Source organism: Emydura macquarii, unplaced genomic scaffold (genome assembly GCF_026122565.2).
Source record: "Emydura macquarii macquarii isolate MOO-44397 ecotype Brisbane River unplaced genomic scaffold, CSIRO-AGI_Emac_v2 contig_1790, whole genome shotgun sequence".
NCBI classification, from domain to species: Eukaryota; Metazoa; Chordata; order Testudines; family Chelidae; genus Emydura; species Emydura macquarii.
In genome coordinates, this window is record NW_027131927.1 from 20,282,749 (window position 1) to 20,309,970 (window position 27,222).

At 40.4% G+C, this 27,222-nt stretch overlaps 1 protein-coding gene across 3 annotated transcripts in view; it reads left to right on the forward strand.

Annotated features, from left to right (window-relative positions):
- Positions 1-3,115: 3,115 nt before the first annotated feature.
- The window catches only part of BMP2K (BMP2 inducible kinase), a 112,024-nt gene continuing 87,917 nt past the window's right edge, over positions 3,116-27,222 (forward strand). For all 3 annotated transcript variants that reach the window (XR_010921516.1, XM_067557084.1, XM_067557085.1), the window contains exon 1: positions 3,116-3,295. Coding sequence is in view for 2 of the 3 variants with exons in the window: in XM_067557084.1 (XP_067413185.1) it covers positions 3,118-3,295 (178 nt within the window). In the remaining variant the exon portion in view is untranslated. The remainder of the gene's footprint in view (positions 3,296-27,222) is intronic.

Consider the following 27,222-nt stretch of genomic DNA (forward strand, 5'->3'; position numbering starts at 1 on the left):
AAACATTTGTGAAGGAAGGTTTCTTTTTTTTTCTTTTTTTTAATTGGGACTGAGTTTAAACCATTTTATGAACTGTATGAAGGAAAGAGTTTACAGGTGGGAGAGAGGTGCTTAGGAAACAGAAAGCAACAAAACAGAGGAGATGTGTAGTGTTCAACAGTAGAGAGGACGATATCAGCGTGTTTCTAACTCCAAGCCTGATATCAGCATATAGAAAACATCTGATGTTTCAGCAGCTTTCCAACGTTCTTGCATTATAAAAAATAAAATTAAAAAAAAAAAAGCCTAGCTCCTATGTAGTGCTTTTTCTCAGTAGACCTCAAAGCACTTTATGAAGGAGGTCAGTATCATTATCTCTATTTTACAGATGGGAAATGAGGTATAGAGAGGTGAAGTGTCAAAGTGAAACAAGGTCACCCAGCAGGAAAGTGGCAGAGCTAGGAATAGATGCAGTCTCCAGTATCCCAGTCTAGTGCTCATGTCAATCATACTGCTAAGTTTATATGGATCATACCATATAATGTATTAAGAAATCCTGAATCTAAAAACTCAGCATCTGCTGCATTTGTATCTGTGGATCCGGCTGAAGTAGAGGTTTCCAGATCTACACAAATAAGGGCATTACGTGCAGTAATTTACATTCCATATGTGTCTACACTTTTACATTCTTGTTTTAAAAAAAAACCCTTAATTTTCTGCAATCCTTGGTATTGCTGAACCCAAGCTTTTAAAGAATCATGAATGAAACTGTCAAAACTGAGATTCTTTTACAAGTCACGAGATTTGTAAAATAGTCAAATGTGGCCTCTTTTTGTTTGCTTTACAGTTTTGAAGCCTCCAAGCTATGCATTTTCAAGGATTACTCCACAACTTTGAAAGCTAGAAACTTTTATTTTTAAACTTTTTAAATTTAAACTATTTTAAATTTAAATTATTTTAAATTTTCCCATCATCACATGACTCCAGGCGCTGGAGCTTTAAGAAAGTACAAATACTGCAAGATTCAAGATAAAATGTGAAAAGTTGGCAACGCTGCTTTGGTCCACTCTACTGTTCCATTCAGCCACCTGCTTCCTTTCTAACTGGTCTCTTTCCACCCTATAGTCCAGACTCTCCCTCATCTTGCCTCTTCCAGTTGCTAGGTTATTCTTCAGCCCACCCACTCTTCTATGTCTCCCATCATCCCCACTAAGTCCTCTTTGTGTTGTGCCTCATTTTGCTCTGGCCCCTGCCCTCCCCTCCTTTGCACTGGTTCTGTCCCATACTCCTCTTTCCCTATAGGTCATCTGCCAGTGGGAAAAATCTAAGTAAAATTTAGGGTGCCTCTCTGTTATTCATCGGAAAATTGAGAGGGAAGAAAAACTGCCTGAAAAATGTGACGTTTCTGGTCTCTCAAAACATTCTTTAATGAACTGGCAACTAACCCGGCTGTCCTAGCTAACCCAGCATCAAAGGTTATATGCTACTATCTAATTAACAGAGCTCCCAAATGTGATTTGTGCATTCAAGTGGCAGATAGTGGCTCCCACATCAATTTTTTTACTAGTATGATATCATTCTCTGAAAAAGGCAACTTTTGCATGTCATCTGCATTTGTATGATGGGAATACCCAGAGAAAAATATGCCTACAGCCATATCACTTTGTCAGGATCCTGTCACCTCCCTCAATCTAAGCAGTCAGGATGGGTCAGTACTTGGATTCAAGAGCTCCGTGGAACACTTAGATGCTGCAGGAAATGATGTTGGGAATCCAGAGTACATAAGAATGGCCATACTGGGTCAGACCAATGGTCCATTTAGCTCAGAATCCTGTCTTCTGACAGTGGCCAGTACCCAGCTTCATGAAGAGTGCACAGAACAGGGCAATTGTGGAGTCAGCCACCTGTTTTCCCAAGTCTGGCTTTGGGCACTCAGTGGTTTAGGCTTGCCTTGAGGATGGGGTTGCATCCCTGACCATCTTGACTAATAGCCATAGATGGCCCTATCCTCCAGTAAATTACCCAGTTCCTAAACCCATTTATAACTTTTGGCCTTCACAACAACCTGTAGCAAGGAGTTCCACAGGTTAAATTGTGTGTGGTATGAAAAAGTACTTCCTCCTGCTAGTTTTAATTATTCATTTCATTGGCTGCCCTCTGGGTTTTTTGTGGTGTGCTAAAAGGTAAATAACACCACACCAGTCATGATTTGCTAGACCTTTGGCAACAGCCACACCACAGGTTCCTCTGTGTCTGCCAGTTCTAGGCTAGGTACGCTCCTATACCACCTTCATCAGCACAGGAGGTGAGCGCCCCCCAGCTTGACTAAAGTTGCAGGTTGAAAGCGTCACAGCCCTTTTCCCTGTCCTACAAGCCATTATGGAAAAGGTGGCCCACTTTGGAGCTCAGCTGGGCCTGAAGGGAGGAGAAGTCTGTTGCCACGAATAACTGCCCGCGGGACCTATGCCGAGCTTTGGCTGGCGATGGACCGCTTTCCCCTCTACGGGGCCGGCCCCGCGCTAACCTCCCTCAGGGCTCGAACCCGCTGCGTTCGAAACGGCCGTTCCCCTCTAACGATCACCCGGAGCCAGCGCTGAAAGAACCTCCCTGGACCCCTCAAAGGCGGCGCTGGCGCGAGCTTCTTCTTCTGCTCCTTCCCCACCCCACCCCACGTGCTGCCCAGGCCAGGGGCGGGGCGAGACCTCACTTCCGGCCGCGGCGGGGCGGCGAAGGGACGAGCCGGAGGAATGCGCATGCGCCGCCAGCAGCAACAGACACAGAGCCAGGCTCAGTCACACAGGCTAGGCGAGGCGGCTGGGCGGTAGCAGAGCAGGTCCCCGGGTGCTCGGCTCGGCCGCGGCGACGCGCTGCTGCTCCGTGTGAGCTGGGCGCAAAGTCCACACGCGCCGTGTCCCCTGCTAGCCCTGCGGCAGCAGGAGCAAAGGGGCGCAGCGGAGGCCGGCGCTTCCTCCCCCCCACCCCGGCTGCGGTGCTGCAGGGAGGCGAGTGAGCGGGGCGGGGGCAGCTCCCCGCGGGCGGAATGTGAGGCTCGCAGCCCGGGTCTTGGCAGCGGCCCCCGTGCGGCGTGCGGGGCCGGGCGCTGCCTGCTCTGCTCCGTCCCCGTCCCCGTCCCTCACCATGAAGAAGTTCTCTCGCATGCCCAAGTCCGAGGGGAGCGGCGGCGGCGGTGGTGGCGGTACGACGTGCGCTGGCTCCGCCGGCGCGGGCGGAGGGGGCGGCGGCGGCGGCTTCGCCCTGGGCAGGGTGCTCGCTGTGGGACGGTACCAGGTCACCCTGGAGGAGCTGCTGGCGGAAGGTAACGGGCGCAGGCCCCGTGCGGTGGGGTGGGCGACGGGGTCAGGGCAAAGCACCCGTCTTCTCGGTGCGGCCCGTGGGGATGCCCCGGGGTGGGACTTGCCCCAGGGAGCGGCGGCGGCGGCTGAGCCGTCCAGCCCCATCCCGCTCCCGGCCCTCGGTGCCACCCCGCACTGGGCTGGGAGGCAGGAGCCCTACAGTCAATGAAGAGGGCTCTTGTAAGGGTGTAAAAAGTTGGGGGTAGGAGGAGAGAAATCTCCCTTTGTGCCCTTCACTCTGGGCAAGAAGGCTGAGACCTTTGGATCGCCCCTTTTCCTCTTCCTCCCCCTGCCCCCATTGGCTTTTCTTTTCCAGCCTCTAAATAGCTGCTTACACATTGTAAGCCGGTTAGTGTTTTGGTTTTTTTTTTAAACTCTTGGCTGGTGCACTGGCCTCATTAGGGGCTTTACATAGTTTCCTGGCATATTGTCACCAGTAAACCAGTATAAAATAGCCTAGCGAGTGGCATGCTGTTGTTGGGTCTGATAAGTCATTGAGTCAGATCAAATGGTGTTTCAGAGGGTGTGTGTGGGTGGTGTACGGTAACCAGAGCCAGAGAATGGGCTTGTATAAGTATTGCTTGTATAAGATTTCTGTCCTGTTTGCTAAGTGATTCTAAATGAAGCTGGTATTAAGGCCTAATTTCTGGAATTCAACAGATCTATATTTGGATCAGCAGTGAATTTGTGGTGTTTGCAGATTTTACATGCAATTGTAATCCTGTCTTTTCCCCTTTGCAACAGTATTTGGTTGATTATTGCATCATTAGCATGCTTCTTGTATTGTTAAAACTGCAATTGCATTGCAATGAAGTTATGCTAGACTACAAAAGCTCTGAATGGGCAATATTTTGTCATTTATGCTGTGCACTTTAGTAAATTAAATGTGTAATGGGTAATCTTAACAGGTATCAGATTTGGGTTCTTACTATGAGAATAACCAGTTCAGTACTTACTCCTCAGCTAACTGCTTACATACACTCTATACTGCTGATGATTTCAGTAGGGCTCCACGAGAGGGTCCACCTGCTTAGCTAGTTGTGGAATTGGTGGCCTAAGACTAATGCATGAATGCATCTCACTTCCACTATGTAATAGCAAAGCTACCCATCTTCTCAATATTGAACCATTTTAGCTAAAGAGTAATAGCAACTTAAAAATTACTTCTGTACGAAAGGATTTTTAACCTATTACCATAAGTAAAATTCGTAATTTAAACATTGGGTGGGCGGAGGGAATCCCACTTTACTTTTTGCACTTTGTAGCACTTGATGTTGTCAGTATTCCTTTGTGTGGGTATTTTAAAAAGGTTTGCGGTTCAAATATTAATAATAGGAAATGACTGTAAAAATAATTAGCACAAGAACTAAAGAAAGAGATAGTAATGAACTATCCATTTCATTTTTTTTAAATTTAAAAGATCTCAAGATGACAGTGTCCCTTTCAGAAGGCACTAAAAGTTAGGGTAGGCACGGTCTTCCTTCTTAGAATGAACCTGTTACCTTTCAAAGTTCTAAAGGTGATTCCCAGAATCTGACAGTTTTGAAAAAATGAAAGTTCCTCAGTAACATACTTGCATTTTTTCAATAATATGGGCTAAACAAAGTACTCGGATCTGTCATCAGTATCAGTGCTTTAGCTCTTTACCAATTATCTCGCTTCAAAATGAAATCAATTTAAAGCCTATATAAATGTTCTTTGTTTGGCATTAATAGCAGCTTTAATAAATATATGCAAGCGATAATCAGAACATGCAAAATCTACACAATTGCACACAACACTTTGGTTGAGAGTTATACATACATTAATCATGAACATTTGCCAGCACATGCACATAAGTCTACTTTCCAAAAATAAACTTTAACATGATTTTATTCACCTTACTGTTTTAGAATTTTGCAAGAATACCATGCAGCGTAGGTGTATTGCAAATACAAAACGCCTTGTGTCCACCCATTTGAGAAGGAAATTATGCAGTATTCTTCATAGTGTAGAGCAGTGATTCTCAACCTATTTACCATTGTGGGTCGCATATACAGAGATGTTGCTATGGGTTACTTGATTAACAGCAGACATGCTGCTGTTGTGAGATTTATGGTGCTGGCACTTCTGATCTGCCTCAGTAGTTCTCCTCTGCTCATAGACTGTGGCTGCAGTATGGGTGAAACTTTGCCAGGTAGAATGATCCTGAGTGAGATCTTCCCAAAACTCTGGGTCAAAGTTTAACTTGAGGGAGTCTGAAACAGTAAATGGCCAAATCCTCCAGGCAGTGGATAGGTTCACCTACCATATTAGTACACTGTACAAGTTTTCTTGGTGCAGGCTGGTATGTCATTTCTGTTGTCTTGATGTTGATTGTGAGACCAAAATTGTCACAAGCTGAAGAGAAATAGTCCATACTTCGCTGCATGTCAGATTCAGATTTGGCCTTCAGGGAACAATAATCAGTAAACAGAAGATCATGAAAATCTGAACCTCCATCTTTGCCTGTAGTCTTCTCAGATTGAAAAGTTTGCCTCAGTCTGGTATCTGATGCCAATCCCAGTGTTAGTCACGAAAGGCATCTGTAAGCATGGCAGAAAACATCCTACTGAACAGGGTTGACTTAAAATAGGCTAACAGTAGAAAATAGGAACTTTGTATGGTCCTTTGCTCAGGTTTACATACTAAGAGGACTCTGGTAATCTCATTTGTAAATTGTCAGTTAAGAAAAATATAAATTTAAAGTGGATGATGTTAGGCTAGTAGATCAGCCCTAAGGGTTGTAAAAAGTGGTATGGGTAGCCTGTTCCTGGGCTGCTATGTTATCAAGTAAATTTGAAAGTAAGTTTGCATTAGCCATAAAATATAATGTTACATGCATCTGCTTTTGTTCTTTGATTACATTAGAAAGCATTCAAGTCAAACTTACAGTTCAAGTTAGTAGATAATATTCAATGTTGGTACTCAGCACTGTTAGTTAATGGCATTCTGAAGACACCTGTGTCTATCCTTTCTTTTGGCTTCAGTGTCAAAATAAAGATTTAAGTGAAAATGTGGAAGAGCACAGGTTAGTTAAAATTAGCAGAGCTCAAAAAAATCTACTTACTCAAGGGCCTGTAGAGGAAGCTTTTACTTCTGCAAACTCTTAGGGTTCTGTTTATCCTCTTTCCTGGAAAAGAAAATTTCTAGTCATGAAGAAAACCTTTCTGATATGGTGCAGGGTTGTCTTGCCTTTCTGAATGCAAGCATACCATCTCAGCTACTCTTGTCAGTTTTCACTGCAATTTAAATGCTGATGAAACTGATAAGAATCAGGCCAACTCAAATTTAGTGCTTGGGTAGAGCATTGGAAGGGGTCAAGCACTAGAGCTATCAATGGAGAGGACCCAAAAGAGACTTGGAGAGAGCTAAAGTAGTGGGAGTAACACTGTAACAGGAGCCATGGAGGCTGAGAGAGTTGGGGGAACAGAAAGAGGAGGCTGCAGCAAGCATAGGAAGTTTGGGGTGCAGAGTATCACATTGATTAGAACTGTACTAGCTGCAGGCTGATATGAAAGATGGAGACCCTGAGAAGAGTCCAAAATAGAATCACAGTGGGACTCCCAATGCCTTCACCTTCAGCAGTAGCTGGTGGTGGGGGCTAACTTAGCTGAGCATACATTTTGACAGTGTTGTATTACAGTAGCAATCTGTTAGACCCCAGCCCTCTTTGTAGTCTCATTGCGTTAGGAGCTTGTTCCTGAGCTTAAGATCTGACTTATTTGGTAAATACTTTTTTTATTCAACTAGGTCTACAGCTGGTCAAATATTATTCAGTAAATATTAGTATTTTTGTTAGATATTCTAGTCAGAAATGAGGGCCCCATTGTGTTGGGTTCTGTATAAATCCACAGGAAAATATATGGCCATGCCTCAAAGAGCTTTTAGTCTAAGACCTTGTCCACACTCAAAACATAAGTGGACATGACATATGTCGCTTTACAGCCACTGCAGTAAAAGGTGGCTGACGTCCACACTACACTCCTTGGGTTGGTGGGAGTGTGTCCTCAACAGGAGCACTTCCATCAACCTAAGAGGGGCAGTGTGGGGAGCAGAGAGACTGGGCTCTCAGCTCCCTGCCGGAAGCCCCACAGGCTGGTTTCTGGTGGCCTGCTTCCCTCCCTCTATCCCCTCCTGATACACACTTCCTGTTCCCCACCAGGAGCCAGCCTTGGGCTTCTCACATACCCATGCACAGGGAGTGGGGTCCAGATGCCTCAGCTTCTTGCCCTGCTACCTGCCTGCTGCCCACTGGGAACTGTGTGGGCTGTGAAATTGACAAGACTGCCCAGCTGGCTTCTGGCAGGGAGCAGGAGGAGAAGCTGCCTGCTGCTTCTCCCCTCCTGGCTCGCAGCTGGGACCCAGGGTCCAGCTGCCCATGGCTTCTCCCCTCCTGGCCTGCAGCCGTCCCAGGGCTTTTTGCCTACTCCCAGCCGGAAGTCGGGGTCCAACTGCCCTGGGGGTTTTCTCCCCACTCCCAGCTTGTTGGAGCCCTGAAATTGATGAGTGACAGCTAACTACTATGTAAGGGGGGTGCAGTGTCTCCCTGCCTATGCTGACGTAAGCCCTACACCTCTCCTTGAGCTGGTTTTATTATGTGGGCATAGCAGAGGAGTTATATCAGTGGGAGGCTCCTTTCAGTGTGTACACCTCCACTGTTTTGTTGACAAAAGCTGACTTTTGTCAACAAAACTAGTGTAGGCAGCCCTAAGACAAATGGAATTAATACAATAGAAATTTAATTAAGAATTCATTGCAATTTGAATGCACAACTGTCTGTCTGTATTGAAATGGTGTGGAATGGCAACATATTTTCACTTGAGCTGGTGGGCTTAGTTGTTGGATAAGTAAGTGTTGGATAAACTTTTCAAACTCTACAAATTAATATTTCAGATTGAGTGTTTGAAGGCTGTTACAAAGGCAGGCCCTTATCCTGTAGTTTAACTTCAGTTCGTCTCCATGTGAGCAGGGGGTTGGTACCCTGGAGGTTGCAGAATTGATATTTTAGAGGTTTACCTGATACATTGGTTAGCCTACGGTAATGAATCTTCACTAGATTTGCTCCTATAATATACATGTCCTCATTACAGTGAGGTATAATGCCAAGGAGAGCACTGCCAGTCTTTCAGTGATGTAAAGCGCTAGATTGCATAGCTTTGCAAGTTTGTTCAAATTTCATTATTAATAGTTATATGTTCAGTTTCATAACCAAACATTACATCCTTCTGCAGCAAAACAACCTTTTGAAGATTGAAATCAATGGTATATAGATTTTGTTAGCCTGTGAGTAAGCTTATGAAAGATGATCAAAACCAATTTTGTATCTTGCACGATAAATCTATAATTATGTAGTTTCTGATGCTTTTTTCTCTTAATCAAATCTCTCTTTACCTATTGGTTCTTCTAACCAGTATCAATATCAAGATTTGTTGGACTTAAGTTTGAGAGATTTTTTTCTTTTAAAAAATCTGCTTACAAAATCTAAGGCAACTTGATATTTCCATGAAATTATGGAATGGAAAACCTCTGCTCAATGTGCAGCTGTGGTCAAAAAGCAAATGTTAGGGTGTACAGGAAATGATATGGAGAATAATATTGGAATAAAATACCCTATTAAAAATCAGCAGTGTGCGCTCAGATTGTGTATTGCTGGTCACTCCATCTCAGGAAAGATGGAACAGAAATAAGGAGGATTCAGAGATGGGTGAGAATAATTAGGCATGGAAAAACTCTTGTATGTAAAGATTTAAAAGACTGGCACTGTTTTTTACCTTAGAGTGGAAATGAGTAAGCGGGGAGACGTGGTAAAAATATACATTAAATGGTATAGAGAAAACAGGGTGATCAGGAGTTTTTGATCTTTCTTATAGTAAAGAGCAAGAGGACAGTCAGGCAAATTGAAAGCTGGCAAATTTAAAACTGATAAAACAAAATGCCTGAAAGTAACTTTCCTTGTTGCCATTTTGTTTTATAAATGCCTCCCGCAAGAAATCTGCAGGTACAGTCTTCTTTCAGAGACAGGTAAATGGGTGAGGTGGACCACTCCTATTTATTATGGCAATTCCTGTGTTCCTAAAATGATAATGGAAACCTTTATACATTAGAACCCTGATTTTTTTATGAATTTTGATCTTTTGAACGGCTTGTTATGAACTATTTTTTTCTTCCGCCAAATATGACTTCATTCCTTTAGCCAGTCTTCAAGCATCTATACAGGTTTGTATATCATATTGTATATTGTATTGTAAAATTGAGAAACTTGGCAAAGAGATGCAGTTCTTTCAAAAAAGGACAAATCGGAGATGTATTTGGAACTATTCATTATGTACGATGTCATTGAATGATAATAATTAACTTACGTACTTTACATACTATTTTGTGATCACTTTTATGACCTTATGAAGTAGTTTATGAAATAGGACTTTTACTGTACAAACATTACTCTGTTGACATCTGACATTGCAGCATTGTCAGTGCATAAGAACCTGAAAATGTTTAGAAAGGAAATTGATATTTTAATTGAATCGGAGAAAAGCAAAAAGTAATAGCACAAATAATGAAAAGTAGATCAGAATACAAAATACTTCATTTCTAATCTAAAGTATTACTAATAATAAAGATAAGGAAATGTGTCATTAAAGGAATGTCATGACACAGTTCCGTCAATCAAGACTGAGATTCTTGGAATAAAGGCTCTTACATGAGAGAAATACTTGAGTGGCTATTGCTCATAGCAGCATCTCTGTTTTAAAGAGTTAAGGGGTTCAATAGAGGATCTCTTCAAAATTTGGTTTTATTTTATAATGCTTTTTGGAATAGCTGTGCTCTTCAAGCCACTTTGTTTGCAATGGAAGAATTGAAGTGAAACTGATGTTTTCCAGAGATATCAGAAGCTTATTTCAAATAATAATACACTGCATTAAGCTTTTTGTTGTTGCTTAGAAGTCTATCTCATTTAAAGGGAATACGTCTAGTAACTATTTTATCTGGTCAGCGGTAGTCTTTGTACAACTGGATTTAGTAGATATAAATTGACATGTTCAATTTTATATCAGATTTTATCATATAGATCCATGGACCACTTCAAAGGAAAAATGAGAAAATAAAGGTTGCAGTAGGAAAATATATATATAAAAATATATAAAAGCAAGGAAATTGAGTTGTGAATGAAATATACTGCAAGCCCCCATACTTGTGTCCCAAGTGCAAATTTGCATGTTGTGCTTAAGTATTGGAAGGCATGGTATTTTCTGTTTGTACAATATTCTTGTATGTTACTTAATTGATGGTTGTGATAAGTATCTGTGTGTGAAAAAATTGGAGTCTCAACATTTGGCAGTGACTGTAGATTTTCCTGTAGACATTGAAAGCTACCCATCATGTTGTTGGTGACTCTGCCAGCTTCCTTCCAAAAATAAGTTTAATGGAAGCATGGAGCATACTTAACGGTCTCTTGTTTCAGAAGGGCTACTGCTGTGCTGTTGCAGTAGTGTGGGGTAAGATAGGATACTTGCTGTAGTTCAATGTCTTGCAGGTTGTAGTCTGACTACTCTTTCAAGGTCAGCCATCTTAATTAATTTCTCTAGTTAAGCAGAAGCATCAAATATTACTAGTGACTCTAGTTTAATTTTGAGTCTTGTAATGCACTGTCCTCATGGAAGAATATTAGCTTATAAAGTTCTCTTTTTAAACTATGATATTAAGTAGATTCTTCATCATGCAAAGGTGCACGGATTCATTACAGTGGGTACTTTAGTCTGCTTGTAGTTTGAGGGAGCATCAAATCTTTGTCACTAGCTGCAGGGGAATGTCTTGCCCCGTGTTCCCTCTAGGAGATTGTTGGTCTCCACAGTAGGCTCATCCAGACTTCTGCTTCAGAGAGAGACTGCTGAGGTACAGTGTGTGGTAAGTGACCTTTGGGCCCAAATTGCTTCTCCTGCTACCATCTCTATAACAGATCTCCCAAGAGATCCCTACCGATAGCCCATGTTTGGGGAGCTAGGGAAAACAGACCCATGTGAAGACCATGCGGTAAAGAGGGATTGGTGTTCTAGGGAGTTAGTCCTGAATTCAGGTCATTATCTTCCTTGAGAGACCCAGAAGGAGCCCACATGGGAGAGAGAAGAAAATAAGCCCAGCTTCTTAGAGGGCAGTGGGAATGCTAGTCACTTTAAATAGTTTTAGAGCAGTGTCTGCACCTAATTTTGCTTTTCCCCACTGATCAGAGGGGCAAACTCCTAAAGTGAAAAAAAAAAAATTGGTTTCTGGTGGTCACCCTCATGGAGTGCAGCATGACAGGTAATTCTCTGCACCAAGTTCCTTTTCATGAAGTGCAACATGGAAGATCAGGCTAAAAACATGCTGATTCCTCTGTCTGTGCATCTGCACTCACATAAAGGGGAGGAAGGCCAACACTCTGAATTGAAATTAGGGGATCAGATAATACATATGTTTTAAACTCAACCAAACAATGCCTTCTCAGGCAGCGTACTGAGTACTGTGAAACTATGGTTAGGAGGTTTTCAGCTGTTCTAGGCAAGCTGTAGCTGTATATCCATCCTCTTGTTCCCTGTGAAGATGTAATAGAAGGATGGGTATTTTCTGCAACACCTAAAAGACTGGGAAAGTATCAGGCTGTTGTCACTCATGCAGATGTGGATCACCATGCCCTAACTATTGGGCTGTCTTCTCAGGTGTTGCTGTGAATCACCATGCCTCTGTATTCAGGTTATTATGTCCAATTTCTGCTGCAGGCTGCTGTGTCTTATCACCACTTTCACCTCTTTCCTGCGCCAGCTGGTCATGGAGTGGAGAGACAAATCCAGTAGTGGAACCACAAGCAAGCAGTAATGGATGCATTGGCCCACCACTTACTTCATTTTAGCCCTCGTGGCCACCTTTTCAGGAGACCTGAACATTCCTTGTTGTCTACCAGTTCAAATTCAGTCAGGTGCCACTATTGAAGGTAAACATGATTGGCTTCCCTGGTTGTCAGGGTTTCAGTATTTCTAATTGGGGGAGATTTTTACTTGGAAGAGTGGCCTCCTCCTTATACAGATCTTTCACATGCAGGCATCACCGCATCCTACCCCTTGGGCATGAAAATTCTCACGTGACATCAGACAAATAATAAAAAAAATCATGAAATGGCATCTGGAACCCTGAATGCTGCCTCGTGTTGGCATATTGGTCATGGCTTTTACTTTCTTTGGTCATTACCATTTGATCTGACAAGACTTTGAGGGTCTCCACCAGGTTCATAGTATTATTAATATTGGTTTTATTTAAGGAAGAAGGAATATCACTTCTCTTCATGGATGCAGATGAGAACTCTGCACAGAGAGAAACCTGAAACAAACACACAGTGATGCAGTTTCTGAAGTATTTTTCAATTCATGATTAGTGGAGACATAATGTCAGGTCATCAATCGTAGGTCTGCAGTGAGGACAAGGTTTCATCTAAGAACAATGTTAACAGAAGATGAAGATGGCCCCAAAGAAAATAAATGGTGTCACAGAAACAAAAATCTTCTCTTATTGGAGCCTATTGGAAATGTTAATTTCATACACAAATGTGATTCATTAAACCTGAGTTCATGAGCCCCATTCATTAATTCCTGTATTCATTTTGCATCTCAGCCTCACATCTGTTGGCAGAAATCAAGGTCTCAACTGGTAAATGCAGACAATTGGTTTTCTGAATGGATTCACCAATTAATGAAGTAGGTGGAGTGATCCTTATGGCAGATGGGGATAATGGAGGTGGCTCATTCAGGTCCCAATTCAGTCTATGGAATGGGTACTGGAAAGATAGAACAGCATCTGTCTGCTGGAATACAATGATTCATTGAGGTCTAAAAGCACTGTTCTTTCCAGGGTTGTTCTGGTCATGACACTTTGTGTCTGGTGTAGTTTTTATAAATAAACTAGCAAGAACATGATCAGCCTTATCTCAGAGAGAGAAAGAGAGATTTCTATTCTGGGTGGAGCAAAATTTCTTATTTCTGTGCACACTGCATATTGGGTGCAGAGTGGAACCTGCACTCGGAAATACCTTCACTCATAAATCAGCATGGTGGGCTGTATTTGGCTTCTGGAAATAGCAATAAGTGCTATGTGGCGTCTCCATGTGTCTTGACCCAAGATATGAGGTGGTGAATGGCTTCTCACAGTGCCAGGCAATATCTCTGATTTATGCTTTTCCACCTTTCCTGCTGTTTCCTGGGAACCATATAAAGGTTAGGAGAGTGTCAGTGATATTTATTTTTCTGGCTGAAGAGGCAATGGCTGTCAGGACTGATTAACCTAGCATGGATGTTCCAATGCCTCTCTCTCACAGTGGAGGTCTGCTGTTGCAAAAAACAATCCTCTGTCTAGGACCAGACAGTAGAAAATGGATGCTTTAAGTGATCATCTCTCTCATGAATGCTAAAAAGTCAACAAATAACTTATTCTACTGCGTGGTGCAAAGTCCACAGTTTAGTAGTTGTGTTGAAGACTGAAACATGCCTTTGAATTTTTCCAGAAGGACTTTAATGTGGTTGTATAAGAGAGTCCAAGCAAAAAAGTCAAGTCTCTGTAGTATAATGTTATAGTGTTCAAGAAAGAAATGTTACACAATGTTAAATGTTTCCTCTGGTCAACAACCCTTTTTCCAGCCTGCAATGTTGTGGAGCACTATCTTAAAACTTCAATCTGCTTCTTATAGCACTATCTGGCTCAAACTGCTGCAGAAGATATCATTATACTTTTCTATTAAAGTATGTCTCCTAATAATCAATGAACTCCACTCAGACAAATTTTTGGAGTTGTGAGCTTCCTGTGATGAGACCCAGAATTTTTTAAATTAACAAAAATTGTCCATACATTCATTGTATTCATTCCTAAAACATATTCCAGAAATGTTCTTCGATAAGCATCAAAGTCTAATTCTTAAGGACACTGCCAGTTTCAGTGATGATAATCTGAGCCTGAATTGAGATCTTCTGAACAACCACTTAGCTTCACTATGTAAATTCACCATGTTCTACATATTGATCATCCAGTCTTTTGCTAATGCCTTTTCCCCCACCAAATATTCCCTATGCTTTAGTGTCCAGGGAAGACGGAAGAGGATTATGGCGGAGTGGCAGCTCTCCTAAGGTTAAGGATAAGTCGCTTACTATTTAAAAGACAATTATTGGTGCTCTAAAATTCACATGCTGACTTGTATATTGAAGTTTGCTGTTCCTCATCAGATGCAGGGTATGGTTAGTGGTCCAAATGCATTAATTCAGTGCTGGTTCATCTACACTCAAATCTTCCAGAACCAGGAAATGAAATTAAGGTGCACTGGGCAATCTTAACTCCAAATTAACCAAATTTTGGGGCAGTTAATATATAACATACCTGATTCTAGATGCCCATATTAAAAGATGATCTTGCTTCCCACTGGGGAAGCAAACTGCTGTGAAATTCCCATTATAATCAACCTGTGGACCATAAAACAATGATGAACAGGAAAAGCTACTAGTGTTTTCCTGAATTTTTTTCCCTTTCTTTGTGTAATAAACTTCATAGATATGGCCCATCATAAGGACAAAAAGATGATTTAGGAAAGTAATGTAGGAAAGTAGAACTGAATTAATCTGAGTGTGGAAATTCTCTACTAGAGGGAGCTTCAGGATGTGGTGCCAGAAATGGGTAGGTCTGATTCTGCCTCCAAGCTGCAAGCCTGCTAAAGTGTCCATTGTGATGAATCTGTGGACTTTGTTACTTGAAAGGAAATTTTCCAATATGCTCAGATAAATGTTTGTATTCTTTAGCTTTCAATCTGAATAAAAATCTCAGTATTGACTGTTCTTGTTCCGGTAGGCAGAAAATCTGAACACTCTCTCATTTTTTACACCCTAATTAGGTTACTATATTGAATGGAAATTTAGTAACTCTTTGCAAGCATACTTTGTTACATGGGTTTTCTTCAACAGTTCAGTGGTTAGGTCACATGTATCTTGCTGCTCCTTGTATCTTCAACTAAAAATAATTAGCATTTTCCTTTCTGTTGGAAATCTAGAAAGCTTTAAGATACTCAAATGCTTATGGACTATTCTGTTTGCTCAAGAAAAGTGATCCAGAAAATCCAGAGCTCTTGGACAGTTTAGAGATGTGGTCAGTTTTCCAAAATGTAGGCTTGTTTTTTTAAGGGTTTTACAAAACATAATATGAATTAAACTTTGTAGATAGTGGCCTAAAAGGTTAAATGCACAACTCACAACTGGTGCTGAACCTAAACACAGCTATGCTATGCTAACACAATAGAGCTAAAAAATGGAACTGATTTATCTCTCTTAGCTAAGCTATGTTAACTTAAAAAGCATAAATGGTGAAGAGGAGCTAAATTTGAAAACATATTTCAGACTTAAAGGTGATGGTAAACTTTAATTTTCTGTATCTTGTATTTTATAGAATAAAATGTTAATTGTGATTGTGAAAGAACTTAAAAATGAGTGTATAAAACATTTAATTTGAAATCACAGCTTTGGAATAAATATTCCAAATGGAAGATGAAGAAAGCTATACAACTTAAATTTCCTTTTATGCATTCCCCTTCTGTCTTTTGCACCCCAGCCCCACTCCACATGTGGAAATTAGGTTTCTATATGAAACACAGTGAGAGTTGTATGTCATAGCATGGGGGTGGGGAGAGAAGAGTTAAAGGAACTTCTGATCTTGGAGGAATGTAAGGAAAAAATAAGCTGTTTAGTACTACAGTGTAAAGTATTCTAGGGTTTTAACTTCATCAACATTTCTGTTAGGTTAGCTCTAGTTAGTAATAGCAATATGAAGTGAGATTAACGTTTTGCTTTCTACAGGATGCAGCTGTGTTCAAATAAAGGTTTTTTTAAAAACAGGAAGTGACTATAGGTAGATGTGTGTAATTCTTGACTTGTTACCTATATGTTAATGATGTTTAACTGCAAGTGTATTGAGTAGAGGAAGGTTTCATTTTAAGTCATTGTAGTGGAACTAGGCACAAAATAAGAAGAAAAAAATGTTGTGGCTCTCTCCTTAGCATTTAATTTTCACTGCAAAAGTTTTTAATTTTGGTGAAATAATAAAATTAGTAACTAGTGTATTTTGTTTTGTAACTTGTACTGATTTTATATTATCCCAAATTAGAATAAGATCGTAACACTTGTTTTTATGTTAAAAGTACATAACATTACCCATCTACTTCATAGGGCTGTTAGGTTCATCTCTATTATATAGATGGGAAAAATGAGAAAGAGAAGATGGGGGAAAAAAATTCCCTAGGGCTGCAGGGGATGTCTGCATCAGATCAAGGATAAGAATTCAGGACTCTCTGATTTCTAATCTGTTTCTTCTCTTGCTTATCAAATTATTAGTACTCTATCGTTCCCTATAAGCCATTATTTCCATATTCCCATGTATATGTGTATTGTAATTTGTCATATTTCCCACTTTATTGTCTATACTCAATTTGATTTTAAAAAAGAAACTAAATGTATTTTATGTGTATGCCTAACTATATTAGGACGTTGGTTTAAGTTAGCAGAAGGAAAAACCCACATACGTGGGAGTTTAGTAGCTCTGAGAGCTTTTAGGTAAGATAATGGTCAAGAATCACTGTTGTTAACAGTCTTTCTTTGGGAGAAGTTTTATGCTTAGTTTGATATCAATTTTTCCTGATCTCTCATCACCCCGCCACCAGATTAATTCTATTTGCAAAACACTTCCTGTTGTACATCTGTTGATAAATGTTGCTTTGGAGATACTGACATTAATACACTTTGAAATTACTATTAATTTATATTATGATTGCCTACCACCTAGGAACTCTAGTTAATTGTGCTATGTACAGATGAGTAACAAAGATGACTATTCTTTCTCCAGAGAATTTAGTGTAGGGGCAAAATTTTCACAAGGGACTTAAGTGCTTTTGAAAACTTTACCCTAATTGTCAGAAAGCAACAGGTGACAAAATAAACAGAATGGATTGGGAGTGGGTAGGAAGATAAAATGATAAATTGAAAAGATAGTGAAAGTACAGTTTTGATGAAATCCGAAGTATCTTAAAATTTTATATCCTTAGTGCATCATAAAAACAAATTTAGATCAGTGTTAGAAGGCTTGTTTGGATGTGTATATATATCCTCTTGTCATTTAACAAACTTACCCTTCGCACCTTTCGCTTAAAATGGAGTAACAGTAACTTTTTATCTGATGTGGCTTGTAATTAATGTGCACCAAGCCAGCGTGTGAATCTACAGCATACTAGCTTGCCATACACTAACTTGCTATGTAGACTGCTACTGTGCACTAAAAGTACTGTAGTGCACTTTGATATACTGCTTGAACACATACAGTTAGTGTGCAGCAAGTTAGCATGCTGTACATTCCCACCCCAGCTTGTCATGTACCAAGTCTCTGCATAGGCAAGTCCTTAATTTTTTGTTTTTGAATGAATTAATCTCAGTATTTTGGTATGACAACACAGTATATGTTCAAGGGTGAAGAAAAATAAATTTCTCAGACTAATTCCTTTCTATTCAGTAGTGGTAATTTCATGTGAAGTGTCTAGGTACTTATGTGACCCCTATCACATCTGAGCCCCTCCTACACATAGATAATTTTATCCTTGCAACACCCTATGAAGTAAGGAAGTAGTAGTATGGCCATTTTATGGATAAGGAACTGAAACAGACACTTGGTTAAGGTTACAAGGGACTGAATGTAATTCTCCTAAATCTCAATCCAGTACCCTATCCACAGGACCATCCTTCCTCTTGCATAGTGTCATGAGTACAAACTAGAAAACTAATATGTCCAAAATTAAATTATGGAGACTTGCAGGAGAGAAGCACCCAGATGCAAAAAGTCAAATTGGGAAGTGTACTCTAATTATTTTTACGAGTTACTTGGTCATTCAGGCATATGTATAGAGTACATGCATAGAGTGTGCTGAAGCATATATGCCTTGTTCATCTTCAACTAAAAACCTATTACTTGGATTGAAGAGAGAGAGTGAAATTGATTTTTGACAGAATATTACTCAGTGGGTTGGGCAATATTTTAAGTTCTGTATCTGAGCTCATGGCTGTTGTGTTTAGATATTTTTCTTAATTTTTTAACCTTTTTTTCAATCTTCCCCTCATTGTTAAAACTTTTATCAGCTTTCTTTAAATTCTTAACTTATCTTTATCTCTAATAAAGTTTATGACTTTAGACTGTCACTTCTGTATTTGTTGCTTGGTGGCACATACTGGTCATGATAGTCTTATAATACAGAGTTTGAAAAAGACAATTTGGACACTCACTTGCCTCAGTCTACTAGAGAAATACTATGTTTGTTTCACGTGGCACACTAAGAATTATGCTGGAGCTTGGTATCTCTACTGCTAAGGTTTGAGCATTGAATACATACGAGACTTGACATCAAACTAGTTAAAATTAGATTAAATTCCTGTTTCCATCATTGTTAACTCTTCTGGGCTAGATTACATTTTTAACATAATCCCATTGATAACTGATTCTTGGTTTAAAAAAAAATTTGATCTTTAATAGAAAAGACATTCCTTTTGGTTAATAAAGGCAAATATAAATTCACAAAGCAGAACTACAAGTATATTCCTTAGACTGGGAAGTATCAATGACTTAATGTTGTTTGTATCTTTGGGGAAAACCCTTTATTTGTTTTTTAAACACTTTTGTAACTATCAGATGTTTGCTGGTATTAGAAACTGAATGTTTCTTGAACTTACTTAGAGTTCTTTGTTTTTACAGAAGAATTAACTTAGTCCAATTAGATATTCCAAAAATGAGAAGTTTCTTTTTGCATATTCCAAATATACAATTCAAATGTTTTGTGTGACCATTAACCATAACTTTAAATTTTCTGATTCTTGTGTATGAATACAACGTTAAGTTCAGAATTTGTTTTCTGCATTGCATTTTCTCAAGAGGAAAGAAGGCACTGTTGTATTTTATTTGAATGCATATTTAAATTCACATCATGTTGGAATATAAAGGAAACATTAAAAAAAACGAGAGTCCTGTAGCACTTTAAAGACTAACAAAAGGAAACATTGCAGACTGAAGGGCAGGGGTGAGATATATAAAATATTTAGATGGCTAGTGAGACTACTAAACATCCTAAATGTAAACCCACATCAAGTCTTTCTTTTGCGTAGTTTGGAGATATAGTCTGGTGTCCCAATTTTGGGAAGATATAATGCAGGGATTTAGGTCAAAATTTTAAGAGCATAATTTGTTTGTGCTATAGACATGTCAGGTAGCAAGCTGTTCAAGGATGTTTTGTAAAGTACGTTCGTCTGCATTTGAAAGGTTGCTTTCTCCAATGCATCCATATAATCCTGAAGTGGCTACTCTGCAACTAGATTGGGGGCAGGCCAGATTAATGTCCCTAAAATTAAAGATTAAGCCCTGCTTTCCATCAATATGTTTCCCCTTTGAGCAGATGGTTGCTGATGTATGTTGCAGAACACTACAGTACTCTAGCCCCAAAATGCATAATTGGTATTGTTTAATTACAAGTAAATCCTGATTTTTATGAAGTTACATGCTTCTGAGTTCAATTTCATAGCACCTGGTCATAAAGAGCTGTGAAAGTTGACTGACTCTTTATTTAAAAAAAAAAGTATTGAAGCCAAAAGTGTTGTGACTCATGACCAATCATAAACTTGATTGACTTTTATCTTAACTCATTTCTAAAATGGTTCATGTGTTTTATTCTTATAGTGACAAGTCTCTCTTTTGTATAATATGAATACAAAATGTATAAGTGAAAAGGGGATAACGTTTTAATCTGTATTCTCAGCTAGGATATTACTGGCAGTGAAGGCAATCTGTTAACCTTGCACTTCTAATTATGATATTTCATTACCAAGCTTCCTTGTTAAAAGAACCAAAATATTTTAGTGCCTCAAACAATGGAGTCTATGAATTAGTTGTAGCATTAGAGAAATTTGGACCCTGCTTTTAATGAACAGAAAAAAGGCAGCTAATGAAAGCAGTGCTTATAGTTATGGTTGATAACACCTCAGTCAAAACTTTTATTTTTGTTTACAATATTCATACTTTTAGACATTTGGCTTCAGAAATGAATTGTTTGGGAAAGTTTATAAAAACTTGTTGATTATGTCTCCTAGAGGCCACTTAATTTATCCTAACTGAGAAGGGGAAAAAAAAAACCTTGGAGGCAAAATTCAGTTTTTAATATCTTTTCTTTGGAGTGGTAGATGCTAAGTTAACAATATAGTCTTTTCAAAGATTTACAATTCTTGTAACTTTAATTAAAGTTAAAAATCAATATAAAATGACTGAGATTTCTCTTGTTCAGGGTAGTTCTTAAATATGAAATTATGATACAGAAAATGTTAAATTTACCTGTTTTAATTTTGATATTTTATTTGCTTGCCATTATACTATTAGTCTTTTAACAGATTGTTTCTGAAACATTTGCTTATGTTTCTTAAACCAAATGGGCTTGGCTAGTTTGTTGAAGTGCTGCAGGAGAATAACACTTGTTGCTGCTAATAGTCTGGGAGCGTAATGAAGAAAAATCTTGATAGAAAGATAAGGGAGGTGTCATTTGATTTGTAAAAATTTACAGAATCAATGGTGTCGTCCTCTGAGGCCTGGTAGAGGGGACTCACTGCTTCTCTGGCTTCCCGCTCTGTGTCCTCTAGTTGGTGGAAATTTTGATAATACATTTTCATCTTAAATGGGTCGAGTTACATATCATTCAAAAGCCCTTTCTCCCACAAATACAGTGGTTCCAAACATGACAAACTTAGAACAATTATGTAGATATATATTTGAGAATATGTTTAAAACTCAAGGTTTTTTTAAATTGTACTTTAACACATGGATGCATTGTTTACATGAAAGACATTGATCTTGGCTGATCCTAAGGAAGTTGTCTGTGACATGTAGGACTGGTAAACACGTATTCATAGTCAGTGTCGTCTCCGTGTAGGGCGACACTACTAGATATGGTGTCTTACAGATCTTTGTCCGCCCCCCACATTCACACCTCTGTACAAGGCAGTTTGCTGGCTAAACATTTGCATGGTGGTGAGCATTTGGTCTTTGCACCCGAGCATTTGATTAGCTGAAGGATTGATTCAGGAGCACATGGTATTTCATGTATGACTGATGTGATCAGTCCATTTTCAGGATCCATGCATGTTTGATAGGGGAGGATAGTTTTGGATGTGCTTGATCATCCCAGAGCCATTCCATTGCCTGATAATTTGCACAGTTGGCAGGTATAAATGCACCTCTTGTCTGGCTGGTTTTTCTCCATTTGTCTGCTTCTTGGAAAACATCCATCAACATAGCTCTGCAAGTGTCATAATGTTGGTCTTCAAATGGTAAACTTGGCATATGAAAGTCTCCAGTGCATTTATGACTGCATCAGCGACTGTCTCTGCTATTCTGAGCACCTTCAGAGTGAGGAGAGAGTTTTTTTTATATTAAATGCCTCCCAGTTTCATAATTTGATCTTTCCAGCCCTGTTGAAAGGGCATGACAATCTGGCATGTGATGGTTTTTAATGGTCAAAATAATAGGAACACACCTCTGAGGGGTATACAGAGATTCTGTTTCCCAGCAGCAGGCACAAAAACAGAGTCTTGCAAAAGTTTTGGGTAGCATCTCAGAGGTCACTAGAACATCTGTGTCTTGTGCAAATTTCTGGAGTTTAGTAACACATCTCTCTGTGGCAGTGATGGGATGCAGGATAACTAGTGGCAGCCTTCTCCTGGAACAATGAAGAAACTCCACTGATAGTTACAATTGAGAGCACTTGAGTTGCAATACTGACAATTGATCCTGTCTTCATTTATTGTAGTTTTTTCCCTAAAACACTGGAAAGGCTCTCAAAAATGCCATTGTCTCTCTTTGCCATCCTTAATCATTCAAGGATTCGTCCTGATGAAGTGTTATAGTTAAATTCTTGAGCTATGCAATTGTGGGAAATTATGTAAATCATGGATGTGTCAGTTGTAAGCATCATTGCAAACTTACTTGGATTTAATCTTTTCTCACTTTCTTGGGGTACTGTGTATGTAAGCTTACATTCATATGCTGTTGCAGTGCTGGTCATAGGTGGGCAAATCAAAAATAGAAGTATGCAAGTTTCTTCCATTATAATTCATAAGGAAGGAGCAAAATATTAATGCTGCTTTTCCTCAAATATCCCTGAAACATTTTGGTGAAATAGGATGGTATAGGTCTGATGCATACTTTGAATTTATGTGACACAACACTACAGATTTGGTCATGATGTCAAATGTGCTTTAGATGAACTTGTTTTAATTGGTCTGGCCAAGATTTTAATGTGAATGGTGATTTGGGATTTTTTAATATTTTCATCCTCAACCAGCGACAATTTAAAAAGGGCTTGATTTTTCAGGAGATTGGCATGGAGCACTTTTTAAAAATAAGGTCTCCTTAAAGTGTCAAGTTGGGCACTTAAATTCTTGGAAGTCTTGTTCTCTGTTCCTATATCAAATGGCTGCAGGACCTCTGAGTTTCCACCTTCGCATTATTAGGGAACGTAGTCCAGAAAATAAAATGCAACAGTAATATTGGTAACCCCATATTGACTGAGGAGATCCTGGTTTTCAGACCTGATAGAGCTGAAATTGGGACCATTTCTACAGCTCTCTGAGACAGGACGTCCTCTCACAAAGTCCTCTGCTTCTGAACCCAAGCCAGCTGCATCTAACAGCTTGGCTATTGAACAGAAGTACTAGTATCCTTGAGTTTGTCCTCCAAAGACATCAGAACCCTTTCTTCTAGAAGTCTTGACTTAGAAAGCATGCTTCCCTATCTGAAGCAAACCCCAGAAATCCAGGAATGTTGGCTATCCTGGATTTTTCCCCAAAAAGGCTTTGACAAAGATCTCTAGCCTAGCACCAATGTGCGTCAGGTGTCTGCACTTAGTAGCATGATGTTTGCATGATCCCTGGGTTCTCTGGGAGAGAACCCTCAGGTAGCCAGATTTCTTAGATGAGTCCAGTTAGCCAAGACCATGATTAGTCCTCTCTTCCTCCCTGCCCTCCCCCCAACTCCTGTGGGACTGCTGCTTGTGCTGAGAACCCTGACAAACCATCCTTTTGATCCACTGATGTCAATGTCCGCATTATTCAGCAAAACTTGCTTTCTGATAGCCGTCACATCCACCAGGCAAACATTGGAGCTGGCGGCATTCTCTGTGCAGCAACCTTAGTGCATGTTTCATGAGGAAGAGGTGGTGGTTAGAACTCCAGAATTGTTTATCCTCAAAATGAATTCTTCTTTCTTTGTTTCCAGAGAGGTGGTTCTACCTTTGTTCTGTCCCAAGCCTCAGCATCCCACTGAGGAGAATGCCACACCTTAGGTGTCAAAAGGGCTCTGAGAATAGAGTCCACAAGGAGATTGCGTGCCTTGTTTGTAGTCTTGCATCTGAAATGCCAAGAACTCAAGAGCTTCAGAGTCCTCTGTTGCTACATGGATTAGACTGTGCATTGTGGAAGCATTCAAGGCATAGGAGATTCGGTTTCCAGAAGGAGTCAGGGTACTCTGCCTATGATCCCTGGTGACTTCGTGGGCAGAAAGAGCTAATGCGTCAATAGCAGAAATTTGCAAGGCAGCCACCTGGTCAAGCACTATTAAGCACTGCAAGGTGGATTTTTTGTCCTCTGCAGAGGCATCCTTTGGCAGGAAGCTGCTGCAGGTGATGACCTGGAAATGATAGGGAGGGATACCATTTTCCTTTTTCTGATCTTTCCCTATAACCCTCCCTACATCTGTTCACTGCTTGCTACTTCCCAAATGTGAAGAATTGTGGGAGATGCTGGGCTACAGAATGGAAAATTTGTTACTGATATTTTCCTTTCTATTAGCCATGTTTCCCACAGTTCTACACACCTTTAATGGCTCATGAGTCAAGGATCAGATATTAGGTAGAGTTGTTACCATGTGACTCTTCCTTGGTCTAATGTTCATAGTTATTTAGTTATCTTTGGAATATTTGCTGTTAATGATGTTATGCAAGTTTTACTGCTTGGGAATAACTCACCTGTTAGCAAGCTGGAGCTGAGTGCGCATGGCCAGACTATGCGGCTTCAAAACTCTGATCCACCTTCATGAGCTGCAGTGAGAGAAGAGCATCCCAGACATCAAGAAATATGGGAGACCCTGCAAGCAGGAAGGAAATTATCTGTAAGAAACTTTCTGCTGTGGTCACAGTGTCCAAGGTTTTAGAATTAGCAGATCTTTTCATCACACATCATTTTTATTCAGACAAAGAGGAAAAGCAAGCTTTCTTGCTTTTTCAATTCCCAGTTGGTTTTTTAAACCGAAAAGAAGAAAACGTTTTTTCTTCACTTTTGCAGAAGAGACTGCTGTTGTCAATAGCTAGTTTAGCTCTTCAGAAACCTTTGGTTCCAGATGCTTAGACAGTTACTCCTTCCACTTCAGTGGTTTGACTTTTCTTTAAAACTTTGACAGCAAAGATGAACTACTTAATATTTTTATTATTTAATATAGTGGTTTTAATAGGTTATAATACAGTCCTTAAGATTGTCATAATTTCAAATTAAGTTTTAAATAGGTTTATTTAAAAAAAGAAGAATGTATTTAAATAACATTTGATTTAAAAGAAAAATCAACAATATTTAGCCCTGTTTTCAAGTCATTGATAAAAATGGTAAATAGCTAAGGACCAATTCTGGTGAGAACCTGACTAGAAATGCCTGCTCAATGATAAAGCTTTTCACCAATAGATCTCAGTGTGTAACAATCTTAAATGACATTAAATTTTCATGACAACACTGAAGTAGGAAAGTATTATCCCAATTTTACAGATGGAAACTGAGGCACAGATAGGCCCGGAGCAGGGAGTTGAGCTTAGGTCTTCCATATCCTGAATCAGTGCCCTAATCACTGGACCATCCTTCCCTGATTCCCCAGTTACAATTACGGTGAGACCAATTAGCTAGCCAGTTTTAATCCATTTAAATATAGACTTTGTTTTGTTCTAGTTTTTAAATCAAAATGTCATGCAGAACCAAGTCAAATGCCTTACAGAAATTTTAAGTATATTACATCAGGTCTATTACTTATATCAACCAAACTTGTAATCTTAAAAAAACCAAAAACAAACCATGTTAGTTTGAAAGTCTATTTTCCATTAAACTCATGTTTTGATTGGCATTAATTATATTACCCTCCTTTCATTCTTTATTAATTGAGCCCCATATCAGCTGCTGTGTTTTGCTTGGGGTCAATGTTCGGCTGACAGGCCTGTGATTACCTGGGTTGTCCTGTTTACCCTTTTTAAATATTGGCCCAGCATTAGTTTTCTTCCAGTCTACTGGAACTTTCCCAGTGTACCAAGTTATTAAAATCCCATTAGCGGTTCAGTGAGCTCTTTGGCAAGGTCTTTTAAAACTCTTGTGGGATATCCACACAGTCAAAGCTGTGCACAAGCTAAACTACTTGATCTAGCTTGAATCCAGCTAGTATGGGTAACAGTAAAGAAGACCTTGCAGGATGGGAACAAAAAGAGCTGAGGGAGGGGTTAGGGTAATGTCATCTCTGAGGATTCAGGGATCAAAGGATTTAGGATTTTATGTGCGGTGTGTGTGCCTCAGTTTCCCTCCATATGTTTCTTATGTTTTTCAGTGATGGGACCTGGGTATGTAATCATTGCAGAGGCCACTGGAGGGCGGAAGGGCCTTCCCCAACCATGTGTCCGCTGGCCAGACCCCTTTGTCCTCCTGAATCAGCCAGCTGGAACAGGTTGTGGCAGATGAAGACCAGGAGGAGTGGCCACCTTGCCTGGGGAAGAGACAAAGGACTGGGAGGGGCTAGGGGAAGGCTCTGGGGGCTGGCTGGGGGGACAAGGGAGTCCCCTGTGGGGACCCAAAGGGGAGGGAGCCCTGAGAATGGGCCTTTCCAAGTGGTTGCTGCTGTTGTAACTCCTAGTTAAGGCTGATAGCAAGCAAAGTCTTTCTATGCTGTGAACCTGAGAACTAATAAATCCATCTGACTTCCATGCTGGCTGTGAATCACTTCTGACTGCAAGGCAGGGTACATGGCCATTTGGGTGTGGAGGAACTCCCCAGGACCCATTAAAGGGGGGTGTCCAGCAGGGGGAATTCCAGGCAGAGCAGGAATGCTGAACACTGTGGGGCGAGAATCAGGAGGCTGTGGCACTGGTGTGTGGAGACTCTAGAGGCAGACTCCGAAGCACTAGAGTCCTGACTGGCTGCACCCGAGTGGTTCAAGAGCACAATCCCTGTGGGACTTGGTCACAAACTCATGCCCTGGAAGGGTGGGCATGAGGAGCACAGAGTGATGTGGAGTAACTTTAAACTTTAACAGAGTGTGGGGATGGGGGTGAGTGTAACTGATGGTCCTCAATAGAGACACTGTTGGGGTGCATTTGTATGCTTCAAAGGCATTCCTCAGAACATTCAGCTCTGAGAATCCTGTGCACTCCATTCCTCTTTACAGTTTCAGGGACTGGGGTTAGAGAACCTGGTAACTGCTGGAAATTACTGGCAGGGAGGGAACCTTTGTGTTCTTACTGCAGATCAGGTCACAGAGTAGTGGGAAGGGGCTCTGTGTTGCCTTTCCCATACGAGCAGAGGGAAAGAGAAGCCCCCTTGAGCTTTTTTATCCACTCTCCATCAGAAACCTTGAGGCTCAGAAGCAAGTGCACTTGGTACCATAGAGGGTTCCTGATGGAGGTATGGGGTTGTAAGGCTTCCCTTCCCCATCTCCCACTCTTTGCAGGCAATCTACAAATTAACACTTGTAGATGTGATTCCTCTCCTGCTTTTTAACATGCTTT